This window comes from Mucor mucedo, assembly GCF_025094135.1.
Source record: "Mucor mucedo strain NRRL 3635 chromosome Unknown EV154scaffold_38, whole genome shotgun sequence".
NCBI classification, from domain to species: domain Eukaryota; kingdom Fungi; phylum Mucoromycota; class Mucoromycetes; order Mucorales; family Mucoraceae; genus Mucor; species Mucor mucedo.
Window position 1 is genome coordinate 111,335 of NW_026252322.1, and position 20,420 is coordinate 131,754.

Below are 20,420 nucleotides of genomic sequence, written 5' to 3' on the forward strand. Positions count from 1 at the left end.
ATGAACTGGAACAACAAAGAATTGATCAACTTAAAAATAATTATTTATCTCGTCTTTTTCTCCCAAATAACTTTATGGAATCACCCAATTCAACTGCCTCCTCACAAGAGAACACCAGAGAAACTGAAGCTGATAGAACCGCTGTCTGGAGAAATGCGAACACCACTGGTACTTCAGTCCCTTACGTTTCTACCTCCACTACTGCAACAGTAACCAATACCAATGTAGCTTCCAATATGGCTCTAGTACCCATTACTGATACATCTGTCGACATGCCTCTCCCAAACACCACCACCACAGCTACAGCCAACCGTAAGTCCCTTTCTACTTTTATGTAATACACACGTCTCACTCTTTTACTCTACAAAGAACGTCCACAATACGGTGGAAATTTAGGTGGTTTCTCATTAATGTCCAATACCACTCCCAAAACACAACAATCCACCTCATCCACCGTCAGAAACTTTAGTCAATTACAAACTGCTTTTCCTCAGAAATTCAATCCTCCCCCACCAACTAGACATATATTGCCTGCCAAAAAAAGAACAGTAATTACAATACCTACATTGACAATGGAAAGAAGGCCCGCTTTTGCTTCTACACCTGATACTCCACCTCTGTTGGAAATAGATAATCCAGGCATGAACATAGATATTCCGCCTACACTGACCCGCACCACACTGACTTTACACCAACAGCAGCATCAACAGGCGATACCTGAACCTCCGTCTGAACCGCAGTCTACACCAGAACCTCAGTCTATACCAGAACATCAGTCTACACCGCAGCATCAGTCTACACCGCAGCATCAGTCTACACCGGAACAAATTTCTGAGCCATCTTTAACAGACCGTCCCCCCTCAACTGGAGAGTTTTCGCCCCAACCATCCATACTTGAACGTTCCGCATCCCAACATACAACAATGGAACCATCGACATTTACTATACCTCGACAAATAACGCCTGAACTACCTATACCTAAACTTCGTGCACCTGAGCCATCCACATCAGGGCAAATTGTATACGACCAACCATTGACCTCTGAGAAGGTTATACCGGAGCAACAGGCTTCCATTGAACAACACACACCTCAACATACACCTCAACATACATTCCAACAACCAACAACGACACATGCTACCCACGAATCACCCATACGCCAATCACCTGTGCTTTCGCAACCTGCACCTAAACACCACCAACAAAGAGCGATACCAGAAAGCCCAGTGCCACAACCACAACCGCTGCCGACTGCAGAAAACGATGCCGAAGCGTTCCTTCAACAAGCAGCAAAGTGCTTTGAATACTCCGTATCAAACGAACAATTCAAAGCATTGTGTGTAACTATTAAAACAATGATGCCTGATGTGACACAATGGTACACGCTGAGACGACTGGATTTATCAAGGCAGAATCTTTGTGCATTGCATTCTCTTGACACATGTTTTCCCATGCTGGAAACACTCAATGTGTAAATTAATATATGTATATAAATTGAATCCGGTAACTAACTTGTTATAAATTTGTAGATCACATAATGAGCTTCGAACGTTGACTAATTTGCCAAAAACATTATGTTATTTACATGCTTGCCATAACAGGTAAAGAACCAGGCATCTATAAAGAAGCAACAATAAAAAAAATTGATACACTTTTTATAATTAGGTTAAATGAAATGGATATTTATCAATTGGGACAATTACAAACGGTAGACGTTTCCAATAATTACATTCGAGAATTCAAAGACATGTCGTATCTGAAATCATTACGAGACATGGATGCGAGTTATAACTATATCGAAAAATGTGAGATGTTTGAAAGCCTACCTGCCTTGATGGCGTTATCATTAAAGCACAACAATATTCGCACACTCACAGGGTTTGGAAACTCAAAGAGTCATCAATTAGAGAGTTTAAATTTATCATTTAATCGAATTGAATTAGTTGATTCAGTGGAGAGTCTTGGACAATTAACAGAACTGAATATGAATCATAATTATATTCGTGTGATTCGGTTAACAAAACCCATGGAAAAAGTCTATAGTCTGAAATTGAGCTTTAATCGATTAAACACCATCGATCTCTCGGTCTTTCCTGCTGTCAAAATACTGTTTCTTGATCATAATCAAATTCAAAACGTACATGGCGCTTCTCTCAATTCCAAATTAGCTTCATTCTCATTAAGAGACCAAGGAAGAGAAAACTCGTAAGTTTTTGTTGCAAAGGGAATTACTTTTTTTTTTCCGGTATAACCTTAACCCTTTATTTTTTATGCAGAAATTTCAATTTACAATATTTGCGTCGTGCTCGTAAGATATATTTATCAGGAAGTCCTTTTCGAAGGATGCATCAATTGGTGGATTTCTTTGCTTTGGAATATTTAGAATTATGCTCGGCGGAATTAAAGGAATTGCCCTTGGATTTTAGTAAACGTGTGCCGAACCTCAAAAATTTGTACCTCAGTATGAACCAGTTGCAAGATATCAGGCCATTAAAAAAACTTGTATATCTACAGCGTTTGGTCTTGATTGATAACAAGCTTCTCAGCTTACATGATGTTATTGCCGCTATACAGCATATGGACAGGCTGAATATACTAGACCTGCGGTAAAAAAAAAAGCAATTATTCATGTATCTGAAAGAGAACTAAAAAAAAAACTCTTTATAAGACAAAATCCAATGACAGCAAATATTTACCCTCCTTTGAACCTATCTAACGATGAACTTGTATCTCCTTATATCTCTAGCGCACATGATACAGAATGGCCAGCTCAGGATGCCGAGTTTTGCACAGGGTTAACTGAACACTGGCAAACACGAAGGAATGTCTACCGTGCTTTTTTGATCAAGGGAGGACATAGATTAAAAGAATTGGATCGCATTCCAATCACTGTAGCCGATCGCACAAATGCTGAACAGATCATTGCAAATTATCAACAAGTGCGTATACCTCAAAATACAACATGAATAAAAAACCAAAGCACGGTTACTGATGATGAAGGGTTTATTGCTTGCTGGAAAAACAATCCCCACCTTTTTTTTTCTTTACTCTTAATGATACTAATAACAATAATAATAATAAAACCTATTTTAATTGAAACAAGTTATTTTTCCTTATAGAAAAGGACATTATTGAAGTAAAAAAATGTTAATGAAATATCAACAATCACCCTCATTCCTAGTCAGTGAACAGTGGAAGCAGACAAATGGAGACTGTTAGATATCACAAATAATATCATTTGTTACAATACATGGAATTTTTAATACTCCTTTCTTTTACCTTTATTAAAAAGGATTTCTAGGATATAACTTCCCGTTCTTGTGTTATATGAGGTAAAGAGGAGAAATAGATCTACCAAACAGCTTCCCCGTACAACACTATACATGAAAAAAAAAGGATACACGCTTCTATTGAGGGAGAATTGATTATGTAAATCATAGAATAGGATGTAATGACATCACAAGGTTCCTTGAATAATAGAGTTTATTTATATAATCAATATTAAAATGCGCGCGCTTTTCTGGTTCATACGTTGTATATCTCAGGAACAGGAGTAAAATTCAGGTGGAGATCATAGATATAAGCTTTACAAGTTATCTAGATGCGAGATGATCTTTTTGATGTTGTTGACTTTTTATCCGTATTTAGCTTTTATGGAAAGATAATAAGCATCATTTTCTCTTTTTAATGTATGTAAAGGTGGTCAATCGTGCTGTTAATAAAACTAAATTTCATTATTGGTAAAAGCACCTGATCCTATTGTACACTGCCGAAGACTCCCTTTTTTTATATCATACCTTTTTGTATGAGTGCTATTTAAAGTAATAGTCATTATACACACTTGACAGAGAAGTCCGTAATGTATGTTTGTACATTTAGTGAATATATATATATATAAAAATGTAAGGTGTGGTTTCTATAAATAAAATAATTAAGAGAGGCGCTTCATCAGTTAATTATAGAATAACAAGAGTATTGAAATTATACTAGCTACAGAGGCATAATGTATCTATCCTATCCCACAATATTTCAAGCCCGAGTTTGTTTGTGCTCAATCAAGTTGCATAAAAAAAAAACAAATATTTCAATCATATGAAATCATAGTAGGGATCACAGTAAAAGATAATAACTCGAGACTAGTGCGACATGTTCCCATAGCAAGTCAGCATTTTAAGCATTTTTTTTTACCCATGTTTCTATAGTTAGTAAGCGTCATGAGAGTAAAGATAATCCAGAAAATAAGGTTCAGAAATAGAAATAGTTACTGAATGATAGAGGAGTATTATGGTGTTTCATCGTTTTATTAGTATAGAATATTTGAGCGGACAACGGAAGTAGAGACTTACAAAGAAAAAAGAAAATCTTATATAAATAATAACAAACACTTGCTTTTGGATAAAGAGCTTTTCTTCCCCCGCCCTCCCGGGAGAGGGATTCCCCCTTTATGTTCTCCCAGTTTTTTGAATATTATTATAAATAAAATTCAAAAATGCCAACAAGAAGTTTATAGACAAAAAGGCTTCTTTTGCTGTTAGAGTCCTCCCTTATATGCCACCCGAATGCATGATGCACGAATTCAATTGGAAATCGGTTTAAGAAGGATGTCAGAACGTCCTAACATGTATGATTCATGGATTTAAAGCAATGAAAAGAGAGATAGATAGATAGAAAGAGAGAGAGAAATGCAGCCTCCCTTCCCCACTCCGAAAAAAAAAGTTGATTGACAGAGTAACATCGCAGATAAACAAAGAAAATAATAAAGGGAAGACTGCAGGGTTTTCCTTTTGTGAGTGTAAATAAAAGTGGTACTCTCTCTCTCTCTCTCTCTCTCTCTCTCTTTCTCCCCTTTTTTCTCCCTTTTTCTTTTTGTGTATTTATACTGTTTAGATTTTTTTTTTCCCTTTTGTTGTTTCTCTTTTTCTTTTATATTCTTTATAGACACACACACACACACACACACACACACACACACATATAAAAGATGGCAGTGAAAACATCGTATGAACCTAAAGATGCACGAATTACATTTGATGAGAAATACTACAGTGATGATGTGGACCAAAGCAAACGAGAGCCACGAAAAAGGATTACGGGTACACAAGCACTAGTAGAGTTTCTAAATACCACAAGCCCAGAGGAGTTTCAAAAGAAGAGATCCTCAGCATCTTTCTTTGGCCGAAAAAAATCAACCACTACAGCTGACAAGTCAAAACCCTTCCGAAAAAGCTATATTGAAATCATTGCTAATCCCTTCAATCGCTCTAAAAAGTCCAATGCTATTTTATTGGGCGCTCAATTAAATCAAACCTTATCCAAAACAACAAGCATCTATTCCGAACAACCCGTGTTACCCATCCCTCATCAACAACAACAAAGAAAGTCACCTCCCATTCTTATTTCACAATCGCAACAGACATATGGGAAACGCCAACCACCTTCACTTTGTGTGGGGAGCTTACAAGATACGCCTACTCAATCAAAAACATTATTTACCCTACCTGGTCACGACGAATTAATCGAAGGAGGTTTAAAACAACGGCTAAAGAACTACCAATCGCATGCGTTGGAGAAACCTAGTGATATGATCTCCAAGAGTTTAGCTCTAGAACATTTGGCTGCTTTAGAAGTGGTCTCTACCATGAAAAAGATGGAACAGCAACACATTGAACCCAAAAAGAAATGTAGACATATTCAGGTTCAAACTATGCCTTTCTATCCAGACGACAACAAGGAACCATTATTATTATTAAATGTGGAAGCAGAATCTGTAGTGAAAAAGAATCCTATCGACTCTGAAGTGGATCTGAAGCAACGCTTAGCTAAGGCAGAACATGAGTTAAAACAAGAAAAATTGACCAGTTCAAGATTACAAGCCGCACTAGAAGAAACTCGTGATCAATTGGAAGTGTTGAGTGGATTAGCCTATAAGAAATTACGAGAAGTTTGGGAAGAAAAGACTCGATGGGAAACGGCTTGTATTGAAACCAAAGAGAAATGCTGGCATGATCACCAACAGTTTATAATGGCTAAGCATAATAACAGTAGTAGTAATACTACCATTACTAGTAGTAATAGTAGTAGTGGCGACAGTGATAATGACCTATCCATTGTCGATGGTACTATGATGGACTTTTTAGAAGAGGAAGACTTTTCAAGTTAGATCAGAATCTTCTGTTTGTAATAAATTGAAAGTTTATCCGTCTTTTTTTTTTTTTTTAATTCTATTCACGTTACACACAATTGTCAACTTGTAAATCACACGCTCATTTTTCTTGCAGATGTCAGGATTGTGTAACAGTTCATATGCTTACCCTTCCCATTGGGTCAGTCTATAAATGAATTCTGTTCATTTATGGCGCCGTAAAAATCGACTCTTCAGCCACCTTTACTCGAAAACAGGTTTGATGAAGCCAACTAAATTAAAATACATGTTTTTGCTCAATTTCAATCTGCCGTCGATCTTTGGAGCGGGTCAGAAAAAGGATATTCTCCTTCTTCTTTTTCTTTAAAAAAAAAATTGCGTTTAAATATTGGGCGCTTAAAACTGTATCTAAAAAGGAATCTTTCCGATATCTGAGCAGGGAGAGGGAACCTTTTTTTACATTTTCTACATGTTTTTTTTGGTTCCTGAATAAATCAGTCAGGGCTCGTGCTCACTGATTGGATTATCGGCTTTTGTAACGATTAGGTAATCGCTTGGGGTAACTCAACATCTGCTTTTTTTTTTCTTTTTTAGAAAAATACACGGGCCCCAAATCGACTTTTGACTAGAAGTTAGTTAGGAATTCCAAAACAGAGTGCGTCAAACTCTTGCATTTACATATCAGTAAATGGGGTTATCTAAAAGTGTCATTTTCCGCTCCTAGATTACACAAAATAATATATCTTTTTGGGACATCTTTCATAGGTTTAAAAAACAGGCGGATTGGGGTTGTAAAGGGTAGTACAATATATTTTAAAAATTCTGCTCTGCTATGTCTATATATACTCAAATGCATTGATTACTGCTCCGTGTCTCAATGAATTCTAATTATGAAAAAACATTAGAACTCTCTTTATCTGCAAATAACATCAGTCATTAGCTGATATTTCATCAAATAAATAAATAAATACCGCGGGAAGATGGTTCTTGTATGACGGTTATACAAAAAGGACGTCTGGATCCATTTAGTGTTCCATGAGCATATCTTGTCTACATATTAAGCATAATTTGATCGAGGTCATAAACTCTTTTGCATATTAAGAATTGTCATGAAAAATAGTCATTGAGGTGATAGTCTATAACAAGAGTTTTCCGCTTTTTTACTGCATTTTTGTACGCCCCTGCCAAGCGAAATTTGCATTATGAATTGGAACCATACCCGTGTATTGTCGACATTTTATTGTTTATCAATACACAACTCCGCCCAATGTTATTTCCGTTCCCTATTCTTTTCAGTTGCAAATACAATGTTGTGTTACTTGATTCACGTGTTGAATATGTTTGTCTCTCGCTCTCTAGTTATCTTTTTTTTTTTTTTTTTTTTTTTTTTTTTTTCACAGCGCCAACTCAAAAAAAGCACCCAATGTTTTATAACTGTCAATAACATTGAAATGCAACAACAACAAAGAACAAAAAAAAAAAAAAAAACAAAAGGTACACTGTATTTGTGAAACATGAATATTTAGTGTTTAATTTCTTTCTTTATTACAACCTTATGTGATCTGGGCTCTCTTTGTCACTTCTTACCTAAACTACCAATGTCTTTTATGTCATGATTTTTTTTCTACTCATGAACTTTTAAACTCTTCATAAAACATAAAAATAATCATCACGTTAGAAAAAAAATTTTTTTTTAATTATATTGTGCTAATATCATAGAGTAAAAAACCTCCCGGATAAATTGGTAACACCTTTTTTTTTCTTTAATGACGTACAAATAAGTTTTTATCATTGGTAAAAAGAAGAGACTATATGAAGAACACTATTTTCTTTATCATCAATGGACTTTTAAAAATCAAGCACTATTATATGCTATCTATAAATATTTCAAACCTAAGCATACATCTAAAAAAAAAAAAGGCAGAAAAAAAAAAGAACGAAAGTATTCGATTAGTAAGCGAATGGTAACAAGACAATTGCAAGAAAGAAAAAAAAGCACAGCCATCTTCCCAATTTCGGTAATAAACATTAGGGCTTGGCATTGGGGGGTGTGGTTTCCATACGCACGAGATAAGCTACTATTTAACGGTGAGTTGCGATCCTTTATTTAATTACGATAATTTACTGTATCAGAGACTTTTCTTCTAAAAAGTCCTTCTTTCCCTCTCTCTCTCTCTTTCTCTTTTCTCCTTGCCTCTATCCATTGATGTTCCTACGCTCTCACAGCAATCTGAATTCTTATTATGCTAAACCTTATTTTAAAAAAATGGTTGTCAAGGAATCGAAATGGTTGCCAAGTGAACGGGAAATGTCTAAACGCGAAACATTGTGTATTACACGCATGAACAATCATTACCCATCGACTCATATTCAACCTCACTAAACTCCGCCTTATTTACCAAGTTGTTACATCAGAGTAGATCACAAATGGAGTTTTTTCTTCTTTTTTCTTTTTTTTTACTTGCAAAATTCTTAACCATAATACCAAAAAGAGAGAGATAAACTAGAGTATACGAATGAACATTGATTGTATCTAAAAGAGATGAAAATTCTACCCCAAGAAAATAAGTAGAAATCTTAAAAAGGAAACTAGTGAGCGGAGGAGCGTGCCCAAAAAATATGTAGATATGAACGGGCCAATAAAAACAAAGGTCTTTTAAAAAAAGACCCACATACAAGGGATCAACGTTAAGGTTGGTCTGGATCCTCCTCTGGTTTTATGCTGGACGAAAAAAATAAAGAGTGAGGTTAAAGAAAAGCTACCGGGGAAAGAAAAAACATGTCCTGCATCCAAATTAAGTTTTCTTGTTTTAAACTTTCTTCCATTTTAATTTTTATTTGTTGTTCTTACTTGGCAAAATTTACTTGCTAATTAAAAACTCAGTAAGACTACATTGAACCAATGTCGGGGCTTATATAAAAAAACAGATAAGAAGGGTGTGTGATCACTTTCTTTGTAACAGGATCAAATTATACCGGGAATCGGGGGGGGGGGACTAACATTTCTTTTTATGCTACAGAAAAAAAAGAGACACATAAAGAACAGTATAAAAATAGATTTTTTTAAAAGAAAAAACAGCTAAAATACACACTATATAATGAATTTGTACGATGTTGAATTCCTAGATCGTGGTAAGTTTAAGCTTTTTAGTAACCGTATAATGGGAATTGAAATTTAGAAGGATGGACTTGTTACACAAATCATCCAAACGGGGAAATACATGGCAAATAGAATATTGGATTTCGAACGAGTTGGGTTTTTGATGAATTTGTATTTTATTCTAATAAATTTCCTGTCAAACATTGGGTTACACACACGAAGCATGAAAGGATGACGTGCTTTACAAAAAAAAATTGAGATGTAAAAAAAAAAAAAAAAAAAAAAAAAAAAAGCGCGGAAAAACGTTATTTCTGTGCTTTCTCTCACTTTCAAGTCTTCCTATAAGGGGGTTCCGTGTAATAGTCATCTAGATTTTTTTCATGCTTATATAGGTGGATAAAAATATTACCAAATATGATCCAATGTTGCACAAAGAAACTGCTTTACGTTTGCCAAGGTTGCTTAGAGATTAAATTACTTTTTTTTTAAAACGCATTGTGAGTACTTCTTATTCTAGAATAGCTTCTTGTTGTCTCTTTTTTCCACATGTTGTCTTGAAAGAATAATTAAAAAAAAAAGTAGTCTTTCCCAAACAGCATAAATCCCGCCGTCTGTTTCGGGTACATTAATTGGGTCCTAAAAAAAAAAAAAAAAAAAAAAAAAAAAAAATCATAGTTTGTGTTTTTTTTTTGTATCTTGTATAATTCTTTTGGTTCCCAATTTTCCCCTCTTCTTCCCTTTTTATTTTTCTTTTAATACATTTTAAAATCATCAGTTTCTTTTTTGTTTGATTATGCTATTGATCCTCTAAGAGTTACTATTCTCACGCCAATTTGTTTCTCTTTTATATCTTTTACACCTTCATCTCCACCCCTTATTTTTTTCTTTTTTTTTTAAGCTAGTGCTGCAGTAATCTATCAGCATGAGTCACCAATCGATGTCAATCAACCAAATGCTTCAACAAAATGATAACACGACAGACGATACCACCAGACAAATCACCGGGAAAGGTACCTTTTTTTTTTTTTTTTTTTTTTTTTTTTTTTTTCCATAATTTACATAATTTTTTTTTTTTTTTTTTTTTTTTACGTGTTTCGAATTGTTATTGTTTTTTTAACATTATTTTTTGTAGTCAAAATCTTTTATACATTTAAAGGATCCGATACGCACTGTCTATGTTCATTTGACATTAAACTGCAAGACTTTAAAGATAGAAAATGGGTCAGTGTACCCCTTAAACAATGTTTATTATCCGTGTGTTCTTCTTGGTAAGATAATACAAAAATAAAAAATAAATAAACAATAACAACAACAACAACATGGGCTAGATTACGTGGAACTAAAACTTTTTTTTTCTGTCTCTCTAGTCCGGATCAATTAATGAATAACAATACTGCCATTTACAGTGCCAATTTCGAAGAAAGTAAAACCGTCGAGAATTGGTCTCCTCTTCATGATTCCAAATCAAATATCATTTGGGAGGGTCATGGACTCTTATCCAACATTTTAAATGCTACTGCTACTTCTTCCCAAGTGACAGGGAAAATAGCAAACGACACACAACAATCTACTAGTCCATACGACTGTATCATAGAAGTGCTTATACAACTACATCCCGTACGATTCTTTTTATTATAATTATATACATGTTTAGTTTACTTATCTTTCAAACTAGATACGTCATTCTCCAGCACAGGAACAACAACCTTATCTGCCACCAATGCGATCTATCTGGAATCAACCTTATTCACCCCCATCCACCAACACAAACAACAACAATAATAGTACTAGTAGTAGTAATAATAATAATAATATTAATAATAATGCGAGCGATAAAATAAACATAGAACGACCCTCTCCTCAAAAAGTATCAACAACACTAAGCTCAGGTCGACAAATGTCACCACTTCATCTACTACAATTCCCTTCTCAACAACAACAGCAAGAAAATACAACACCACGATTACCGAGCTTTCATAGGGGAGGTCCTTCTGAAATGGCAATGAAGGATGAGTCTCCCAACATGTATCCGCCTGCACTCGATCCTACCTGGCCAGGCAGTCGTTATGATGCCACCAGTTTCGAACAGCATGATATGATGATCAAACGAAGAAAACTCTCCAGTCAATCCCCCTCACTATTGGTAGTCGATCCACAACATGAAGTAAAGAAGGCTGTCATGGCAACCAATAATAGTCATCATCATTTACTATCCAATCAACAACACCCCTCACCTACCACAACTGATACATATTATCATCAATCGCGACGAAAGAAGCGTGATACAAAACCTCCTAATGCTAATGATATCCGTCCTTTTGTCGAGGTGGAGAAAAAAGACGGTGATTATGTCTTGCCTGCTGAGGTCGATTCTTGGACCGTCTTGAGTCTGGGTGTCGTTATTTGGGATAGAGCTGCCTTTCATAATCAGCGATACATTTACCCCGTGGGTTACCGCGTGAAAAAGTAAGGTTGACACTTCTTTCTTTTTTGTGGAAAACAAAGTACTCATCTTTCTATAATTATCAGGTGGTATCGAAGTATGGTAGATCCACACAGTGATACTCAGTATACTTGTGAAATCCTTGACGGAGGTGACGAACCCATTGTAAGCTGCACATTATCATGTTTTATTATTATTTCCAGTTCTAAAACATTTATATAAAGTTTCAATTGAATGCAGATGATAACCCTTCCGAATGTTGGCGGGGACCTACACCCACCACTGTGTGGACCATCGCAGTGAGGAGGTAAAACGATCTGGAAAATCAATAATGATATGATACTAACCTACAAAAAAAAAAAGAGCATTTGCAATCCGTAATATGGACTATGGTCATAACCCTGTTGGACCTGACTTTTTTGGGCTTCGAAAGAATACGATTGCAAAAATGATTCAGGATTTACCCAATGCCAATAAATGCAAGAATTACATTTGGCAAAACTTTGAAGCCATGAGTAACAATAAGGGCAAGTCAGTACGACGCTCTACCACTCGACTTAGTTCTTCTTCTTCTACGGGTTCTGTTCATCCTGACCGATCCTCTTCTTCACCAGCAATGAAGGCTGAAGGTTTATAAACTTTTTCCTTTTTTTTATATACATACACTCTCTTTCACACACACACACACTCACACACTCACTCACACACACACACACACCTCTTGTATACTTATGCCTACTTTTCTTTATATATATGCCATATCATAAAATAAAATAATGTCAAAAACATCCAAATGTTTTACAAGATCGATTTTTTTTTCTTTTTTTGCATAAATATATACGTGAGAAATGAAGACATTAGTCATTGCTCATCTATGTGGGAGAAATCCCTTAAATTCGTTACACTGATAACACACACACACACACACACACACACACATGCCTAATTAGCTAATATATTCTGACACTCTAATCATGTGCACTTGGTAGTTTACCTGTTTCTTGATTAGCAATCCTCTTTCTGTATACAAGGTTTACATCCATAAAAAAAAAAATCAGCCCATCCCTTTTGAATTTATCTGATAATCTGATTATTACCATGGAAAAGTCAACACCATCGCGAATAATGGGAGGGGATAATGTCACACTGATAGATAGATTCTGCATCGGAGTACTTTTTTAAACAGTACCATGTGCGTGACTACCAGTAAAGACAGCTTACTTGATAGAACATCCTTTCACTATCCCGATTTAGCCGGCAACTTAATTCGCGGCGCAGGCCGAGAGCTCAACATATCCCATTATCCGTGCGTGCTCTGCATGATGGATCACACACCACACACCTCACACTCTATCTCTCTCTTTTTTTTTTAAACAACCGCTTTGACGTTTTTTGTTATTTTTGTAAATAAATTACGGAATTTGCAATATGTAGAGGTGTAGTTTATAAGAAAAGTACATGTTTTTTTTAATATATATGTGGAATAAATGGTCTATTTATTTTTAAACGGTAGCAGCCATAATCTTGGGAGCAGCCTACATGACAATAAAAGAAAAAAAGTCAGCGACAAGGGTTTATGACGATTGTTTGATTACTTACACATTCATCAGCACAGTGCATAAAGTGGAAAAATTCCTCAATACCTAATCCATAATGTTAATTTTTTTTTTCATGTTGCTTTAATTTCGAAGGAAAAATGTTACTTACAGTTTTCACTGGAACCGTTTTCGACACGTTCGTTACATTCGTCGAGGTGATGCTTCAAAGCAGAGCATTCTTGAGTACAGGCTAAAATAATAATGAATCAGTACCCATGACTCTTTATTTCTCCATATTCAATTCTATGTTACCTTCCCAGATAGCTTCCTTGGGATCCTCGGGCTCCTCTTCCTCTTCCTCCTCTTCCTCTACAACTTCCTCGACTTCTTCAACAACTTCTTCAACGGGCTCCTCATCAGCATAGACGGTAGGCATGAAGCTAGAAAAGATATCGGAAAGTCCCATTTTGTACTAAAGGTGTATTTAATGAATCAAAAAAAGAGTGGGGGTTACAACAATGTTGAAAAAAAAAACAAGGTCTGGACGTTAATAATTTTTTTTTTTCGACCTGGGAGGGGGAGGGCCGAAAAACCGTTATTTGTGACGCAATCCATTTCATTAATTTACTTATATACCCGAATTTTTGAGCGGTTTTTATTATTAACTTTTTTTTTTGTTTTCTTTGTATAGTAAAATTAGAATTGGAAGGAATGTTTGTAGAATTTATACGAGAGAGAAACCAGTGATTGAAGCCGTTAATTCTTCGAGCTCAGTTTCGGTCAAAGTATATTGCTGGCGTTTAAGTTTATGAATGTTAGAAAGTAGAGTGTCAAAATCTATTGAAGAATTGCTTGGAGCGGTGAGAGGAGCTTGTTCAGTTGGAGTAAGAAGAGCTGAGCTATCAGGCGAGCTTTGGGGAATGGTTGAGAAAGTGAGATCGAAAGAAACTATTCAATTTAAGGTTGGTAAAGAAATGAAGCCGTAAAGAATTCAATAGTATTTATCTTTACCTTCAAATACAGACAACCAAGACATATCACACTTCAACAAATACATGTGTTTGCATGGGATATTGTTAAGGCGGAAGTCAGGGCAGCTGCAAGTGATTATTTGTAGATCGTCCACCACAACATCATAACTTACACAAGAAGTTGAGAAAGAAGAAATAACATAACCAATTCTACCAGCAGAATCAGTTCTCGCAGTTTCGATGCCATACAGTGTTCTTTACTACATTTCAAGAGTATTTACTTTGGCTTAAGATATCGGGTTCCTTTTTTTTTTTTTCAATATAGAATATCTCTTTATATATCCATAAAAATAAGACACTTCAAAAATAAAAAAACAAGAGGGGAACAGGCTACAGATTTTTGATGGGCAAAGCAACCATGGAGCTTCTAAACCGATTTTTGAAGCTGATGACTACATTTATTCTCGCGTTAGAACAAACGCCATCTAATTTTTAGGTCTTTTGGATGAGCCTTTGGTCCCCAAATAAACTTAAGTGTCCAATAAAAACTTTACATATGCCATTTACTCCCGGTCAATCTCTCACTTAATTTGTAAGAGTTTTCGATTCTCAGACAGCTTCTTTATTTCAAGCCGAAAATCACCCGCTCAATCTGTAAGAGTTTTCGATTTTCAGTCAAAATTCACAGTCTCATGTTTACGTTATCCTACAATTATATGATACCATTAGTAAGAACCTGGAAGCTTAAGACAGAGAGTTTTTTTCTTCTTCTACAAACAAAAACTATATATAACTTAAAACCTAAAACCTGAAATTGATCCTGATAGTGATATATTTACAAACACCTCCTTTAGAGCCATGTAAAACATACACATCAAATCAAAATCATAAACCTGGTTCCCACCATCACAAGGTAGAATAACTATTTATCTCAACTTGTCGTCGAAACCCCTTATTATACAAAATGACGTCTCTAACAACATTTGATTTGATATATTATTATTTTTCAACTTATAAAAATGCCTCTTGAAATTTTTTTTTTCTTTCTTTATTACTTTGTTCACCAAAAGAAAGGGGAAAAGAAGACGGAAGTATCGTAAAAATAAGCAAGTATAAATGATACTTAATCTATTTTATTTAATTTTGTAGACAAAATACATATCAAAATGTGGTTGTTTACTTTTGAGCTGATCGTGCTGACCTTTGGTTATCTTTTCCTTTTGTACTGCCCAATTTTTTCCTCATGAAAGGTTTTTTTTAATGGAGGCAAAAGGTTTTTACTGATGCCGGGGTTGGTACCAATACAACATTTATCTATCGGAGGAAGAAGGCAGTCTAGAATTTGGTTTCCGTTACAAACAGTGTCTTACACTGCCACAGGTATGATAATTTTTATATATGTTCTATGCAAAAAGTCAGTCTTACAGTTTATTTTATCATTTTAAAGCATTACTTCATGATGTATAGCCTATTGGAGCTGTTCCCCCAGTGTCCAGTGGGTGTTATCTGATTAATTGGTAAGTGATATAACTTTTTTCTCTATCACATCTGTTTATGTTCATACTAACGCGAAATTTGTATTACAGCTAGCTCAAGACGATGCAAATTACAAGGAAACTTAGAAATGTTTCTATAGCCGCGGTTTCAACACTGTTCGGTCCTCCGTCTCTTTACCAAGTAAGGTCATTCCGCATGTAAAAGCCAAAGGAAAACTCTGACGTCATTCTTTTTTTATTCGGGTATATAAGGAGATGCGATTTCAACAACCGACCTATAAAATAAAATAAAATAAAAAAAAAAACTTGACAACCTTTCTCTTTCTCACTGAATCTTTAAATGTCAAAGTCAACGTATTCTTCATTGTCAGAATGGGTACTTCAGACTTCTTTAGAGCACCTATTTATACCCAAAGAAAAACTCGAATCAGGTTTCATTAAACAGGTACCTGATTCTTTCGATCTAAAAAAAAAAAAACCGAAAATTTATCATTCATATTAGGTCTATTATATCAAGAACAAGGCTTTGAATGTCAATTGTTTAATGTTTGTTGTATCAGACCGCTTCTATTCTATTCCAGTTCTCGTGGAAGAAGCGAAGGCTTTAAAAGAATTCGGGTAACCCTTTGTTTTCATCGTCTTTTTTTTTATTCCTGGATATTCCTTGTTAACAGAGTTTTACGATAGCATATCCAATCTCGGTGAAATGGAAATTCAAAATTTATACAACCACATTATTACCTTTAAAAAATCAGCAATGGCAGTCTACTTACATCAGTCCGCATTATACCCATACATTATTGCTGTCGATTGGTCTTCACCAAACAGAAAAATATCTTACAAAGCAAACTCGCAACCCGTTTACAATAACCCTAAATTACAACCTTGGATTCAATCCTTGAAACATGTTACAATTCCTAATCAAAGCTTACCTTCTGTTTGCTTTTCTGTCAAAACAATTAATGCGCTATTCCCACTTTTTCACCTTTTCGAACCCATTGCCCAAAAATTCTTTCGAGAATCGCATCTTCCTGCAGAAGCAGTCAATCATGTCGCACAAACAAGCTCGAAATCAGGCCTGCCATCCACACCTGCAACTTTAAATAAACCTGTGGCTACTCTTAAGCTTAATCAGGCCCAACCAGACACACGTCCTTCTGCAACACCGACATCGAATTCAGTCGATATACAAAAGGAACCGCTCAATAAAAAGAAAGATAAATGTGTCATTAGGCCTGCCGTAAAAGAGAAAGTTCAGAAATCCACATCAGCATCATCTCGCGATAAAACCAATGCGAAAAAGTCTACTAAAAAGTCTACAGATATTGTGAAAAAGACAACAGCTTTAGTAAACTCATTGGCACCTGAATTGCTCGATAAAAGCAAGGATACAGCTACCAAATTAGTGAAGAAAGCTAAAGTGAAATCTAAAACTACCACCACCACCACCAAACATACTTCAGCTAGTTCTTCAAACACTTCCACCGCCACACCTGTTGTATCTATAGAAGGACCCAAACAACCTCCAGCCCAAAAGAAGGTCAAAACAGATGCCTTCAAGTCGACAAATCTATGTGCAGTACCCACTTTTACTCCTTCCATTCAACCAGGTTCATACTTATACCCGCAAAACGACATCGCCATGGCCGACCCACAAGAGGACCACAAAGCTTTGATCGAGAAAAGTTCTTTATCTCCAACTGCAGACTTATCTATAAGTATATCGAGTAATACAAGAGATCCCTTGATTAAATCCGAATCATCAAGTCCGTCACTGAAGCACTTTTTACTTTACCCCACAGCAGAACCAGTAGTTGCAGCAAACGCAACAACAGTAACACCAACAACAACAAATAAACCACCACCCACAAGCACAAATAAAAATAAAAATAAACCAGCATCCACAAGCACAAATAAAAATAATCTACCGCCTGCAGATACGAGCTCAAATAAACCATCATCCACAAGTACAAATAAAAATAAACCACAAACAACAGGGACGAATAAAGATAAACCTCTATCCACAGGTACGAATAAAGATAAACCTCTATCTACAGGCACGAATAAAGATAAACCCCTACCCGTAGGCACGAATAAAGGCAAACCTCTACCCACAGGCACGAATAAAATTAAACCTCTACCGACAGGTACGAATAAAATTAAACCTCCAGCATCATCAAGTCAACCACCAGACCCAAAGCCTGCCATCAAGAAACCCACTGGACTCACTTCTATTTTGGACACCACTAATTTTGCTATAGGAATGAAAAGACCTCCTCATTCTGCAACTTCAAGTATTAAGAAGGCAAAGTTGGTCAATACCAGTACATTCCCAACCCCATCTTCATCCACAAGAGTAAATCTCGCAGACAACAGTGATCTGATCGAAGTATTTAGCTTGGTTGACAAGACACCCAAAGTCCGGCGCAGCAAAAAGACCACCCCAACAACAGTATCAAAATCAAAGAGTTCTGTGATAGAAACGGCTAGTTTGACGAAAGTCTTGCCACAACAGTTAAATGCATCAATGATTACTGATCTTCACCAAACCGTGAAAGAAACTCTATCTAGTGAAGATACACGACAGAGAAAAAGAATGCAACAAAGTGTTCCTCAAGAAAAAATACCGAAAAAGATCAAAATATCCCCTCCACAAGCAAAAGAGGATCAACATGTACAAAAAGCAAAAGAAGATCAACTTGTGCAAGATGTGGTTGAAAAGATACATGCAGAAGATTCAAGTTCTTTGTGTAGATTTGATAGATTATCCCAATTGAGGAATCGCACATATTAAATAAAAATATGACTGCAAAGAAACACTAATCATTGAAGGCACATTTACTAAAATAAAACCCTCCTATTACTTCTGTTTTACACAAACGCCGGATGTCTTTGCTTTTTTGTACAGTCACACCAAGGGGAGATATAAAAACATTGATAAAAAACAAAAACAAAAAAAAAAATGCTCGCGCGTTTTAGAATGATCATTTCTTTTACAACATAAAATCAAAAAAAGCTAGAAATGAACGATACGAGTCAATACGAACTTTATGATCCACCAACTGACGGCATCACACAAGTTTGTTTCAGTCCATATGATAACAACCTGTTATTAGTTTCTTCGTGGGACAAGGTAACCTTCTTTAACATGATTGATGGACGCGTTTTTTAACACTCTTTGTAGTCTCTAAGATTATACAATGCCGACACAAAACAATTACTCGAAAAGTTTGAGACCGAGGCAGCTATCTTGTCTTGCTGTTTTGGCGATGATGATATGGTTTACTTTGGTGGTTTACACTGCCGTCTTCAATCGTACAGTGATCCTTTTAAAAACAGTTGCTACAAAATTAAGAAAGACTGATGACTTTTTTTTATGTGTGTGTAGAATTAATTTAAAGACAAAACAACGAAGCACTATCGGTCCGCATGCTCAACCCATTAGCTGTGTTTGTTATAGCCCACTTACAAGTAAAATTACACACCTTTTATCAATGACTTCGAGACTAAAAAGTTGTTCTTTTTTTTTTGATTTTACAGAAAGGGTTTATACAGGATCTTGGGACAAAACCCTTTGCGCATGGAATCCAATGGCAGGCAAATTGGACACAAAAACGGAATTGGGACAAAAAGTATTCAGCATGGACATCAATGAGTATAAATTAGCTATAGCTTTGGGAGACCGCAAAACCTTGATTTACGACATTAGAGATCTGTCAAAACCTTGGCAAGAAAGAGACACATCGTTGCGCTACTTGTTAAAGTGTATCCGACTCATGCCTAATGGTGAGGGTTATGCTCTGTCTTCAATCGAAGGTCGAGTTGCAATAGAGTATTTCGATATGTCCAAAGAGGTTCAGTCAAAAAAGTATGCCTTCAAGTCACATAGATCCGTGATTCAAGATACAGAAGTCGTATACCCTGTGAATTCTTTGGCTTTTCACCCAAGGTAAAAAACCATTAATATATACCGATTCTTTACGACAGGGCACTCACTTAATTATTTTAGACGTGGTACATTTGCTACAGGAGGTTCTGACTGTGTTATAAACATTTGGGATGGTGTTCATAGAAAACGTATAAGAAATATCGTTGGTTATCCCGAGGAAATTGCAAGTTTAGCGTTCAGTAAAAATGGTGATATGTTGGCTATTGCATGTAGTTATACCTTTGATGAAGGCGAACGAGACCATGCTCCCGATACTGTATTTATTAAACGAATTCAAGATAGTGATGTTGCACCTCGTGTCGTTGCTAGCTCATAATTTTTTTTCTTTCTGTTTCCTTTAACATACATAAAGAGTGATGTGGTCCACATCTGTTGGGAATATATGGTTCCAAGTGCTTGTTTAAAAACGAGGCTTCAAGGTACATACAACTGATCCTCGTTCAATCTTCGTATTAGTTCTTCATATAACTGCATCATTTTACTTTTCCATTCGAGGATATGTATTTGATGATGCAAGTTTTTAATTTCGCTCACACAAAACCACGCCGTTTCTGTATTTTAGAGCTCACGGATTAGCTTCATTCTACTAAATCGCCAAAAACTTTTGCTTATCCGTAGTTGCGATGTTTGCTGTCTTTAATTTTTATCTAATTCGGGTGCAGTGCTTCCTCTTGCATTACTTGTTCTACACTGGACTTATCTATCGAATGACCAATTAATTTGAACCCACCAAAAGAAGCCTGCATCTCCCCTACGTCACTCTCTTACCAGCCCACATATA

General features: G+C 35.8%; 6 protein-coding genes across 6 annotated transcripts; 5 read left to right on the plus strand and 1 right to left on the minus strand.

Moving 5' to 3' along the window:
• Positions 1-1,358: 1,358 nt before the first annotated feature.
• EV154DRAFT_419475 (uncharacterized protein) lies at positions 1,359-2,610 on the plus strand (the record flags this gene model as incomplete). Its single annotated transcript, XM_051595896.1, has 4 exons — positions 1,359-1,471; positions 1,530-1,601; positions 1,666-2,205; positions 2,277-2,610. The coding sequence occupies 4 exons, from the start codon at positions 1,359-1,361 to the stop codon at positions 2,608-2,610; spliced, it is 1,059 nt and encodes a 352-aa protein (XP_051458354.1).
• A 2,200-nt stretch (positions 2,611-4,810) lies between these two features.
• On the plus strand, positions 4,811-6,197 carry EV154DRAFT_506414 (uncharacterized protein). The gene has a single exon (XM_051601277.1). The coding sequence runs from the start codon at positions 4,982-4,984 to the stop codon at positions 6,158-6,160; it is 1,179 nt and encodes a 392-aa protein (XP_051458355.1). The 5' UTR covers positions 4,811-4,981; the 3' UTR covers positions 6,161-6,197.
• Positions 6,198-10,003: 3,806 nt separating this feature from the next.
• EV154DRAFT_506419 (uncharacterized protein) lies at positions 10,004-12,624 on the plus strand. Its single transcript, XM_051601278.1, has 7 exons — positions 10,004-10,252; positions 10,375-10,510; positions 10,610-10,859; positions 10,918-11,708; positions 11,772-11,850; positions 11,910-11,992; positions 12,049-12,624. Exons 1-7 carry the CDS (start codon positions 10,165-10,167, stop codon positions 12,320-12,322), a joined length of 1,701 nt encoding a protein of 566 aa, XP_051458356.1. The 5' UTR covers positions 10,004-10,164; the 3' UTR covers positions 12,323-12,624.
• A 484-nt stretch (positions 12,625-13,108) lies between these two features.
• On the minus strand, positions 13,109-13,901 carry EV154DRAFT_551094 (ubiquinol-cytochrome C reductase hinge protein-domain-containing protein). The gene is made up of 4 exons (XM_051604959.1): positions 13,536-13,901; positions 13,393-13,473; positions 13,285-13,328; positions 13,109-13,220 (listed from the first exon to the last, which is right to left on the minus strand). Exons 1-4 carry the CDS (start codon positions 13,687-13,689, stop codon positions 13,188-13,190), a joined length of 312 nt encoding a protein of 103 aa, XP_051458357.1. The 5' UTR covers positions 13,690-13,901; the 3' UTR covers positions 13,109-13,187.
• A 2,112-nt stretch (positions 13,902-16,013) lies between these two features.
• On the plus strand, positions 16,014-18,676 carry EV154DRAFT_506437 (uncharacterized protein). The gene is made up of 3 exons (XM_051601279.1): positions 16,014-16,135; positions 16,193-16,308; positions 16,378-18,676. The coding sequence occupies exons 1-3, from the start codon at positions 16,031-16,033 to the stop codon at positions 18,482-18,484; spliced, it is 2,328 nt and encodes a 775-aa protein (XP_051458358.1). The 5' UTR covers positions 16,014-16,030; the 3' UTR covers positions 18,485-18,676.
• On the plus strand, positions 18,660-20,157 carry EV154DRAFT_463347 (WD40-repeat-containing domain protein). The gene is made up of 5 exons (XM_051597633.1): positions 18,660-18,823; positions 18,875-19,005; positions 19,079-19,161; positions 19,231-19,639; positions 19,700-20,157. Exons 1-5 carry the CDS (start codon positions 18,713-18,715, stop codon positions 19,953-19,955), a joined length of 990 nt encoding a protein of 329 aa, XP_051458359.1. The 5' UTR covers positions 18,660-18,712; the 3' UTR covers positions 19,956-20,157.
• The last annotated feature ends 263 nt before the right edge of the window (positions 20,158-20,420 follow it).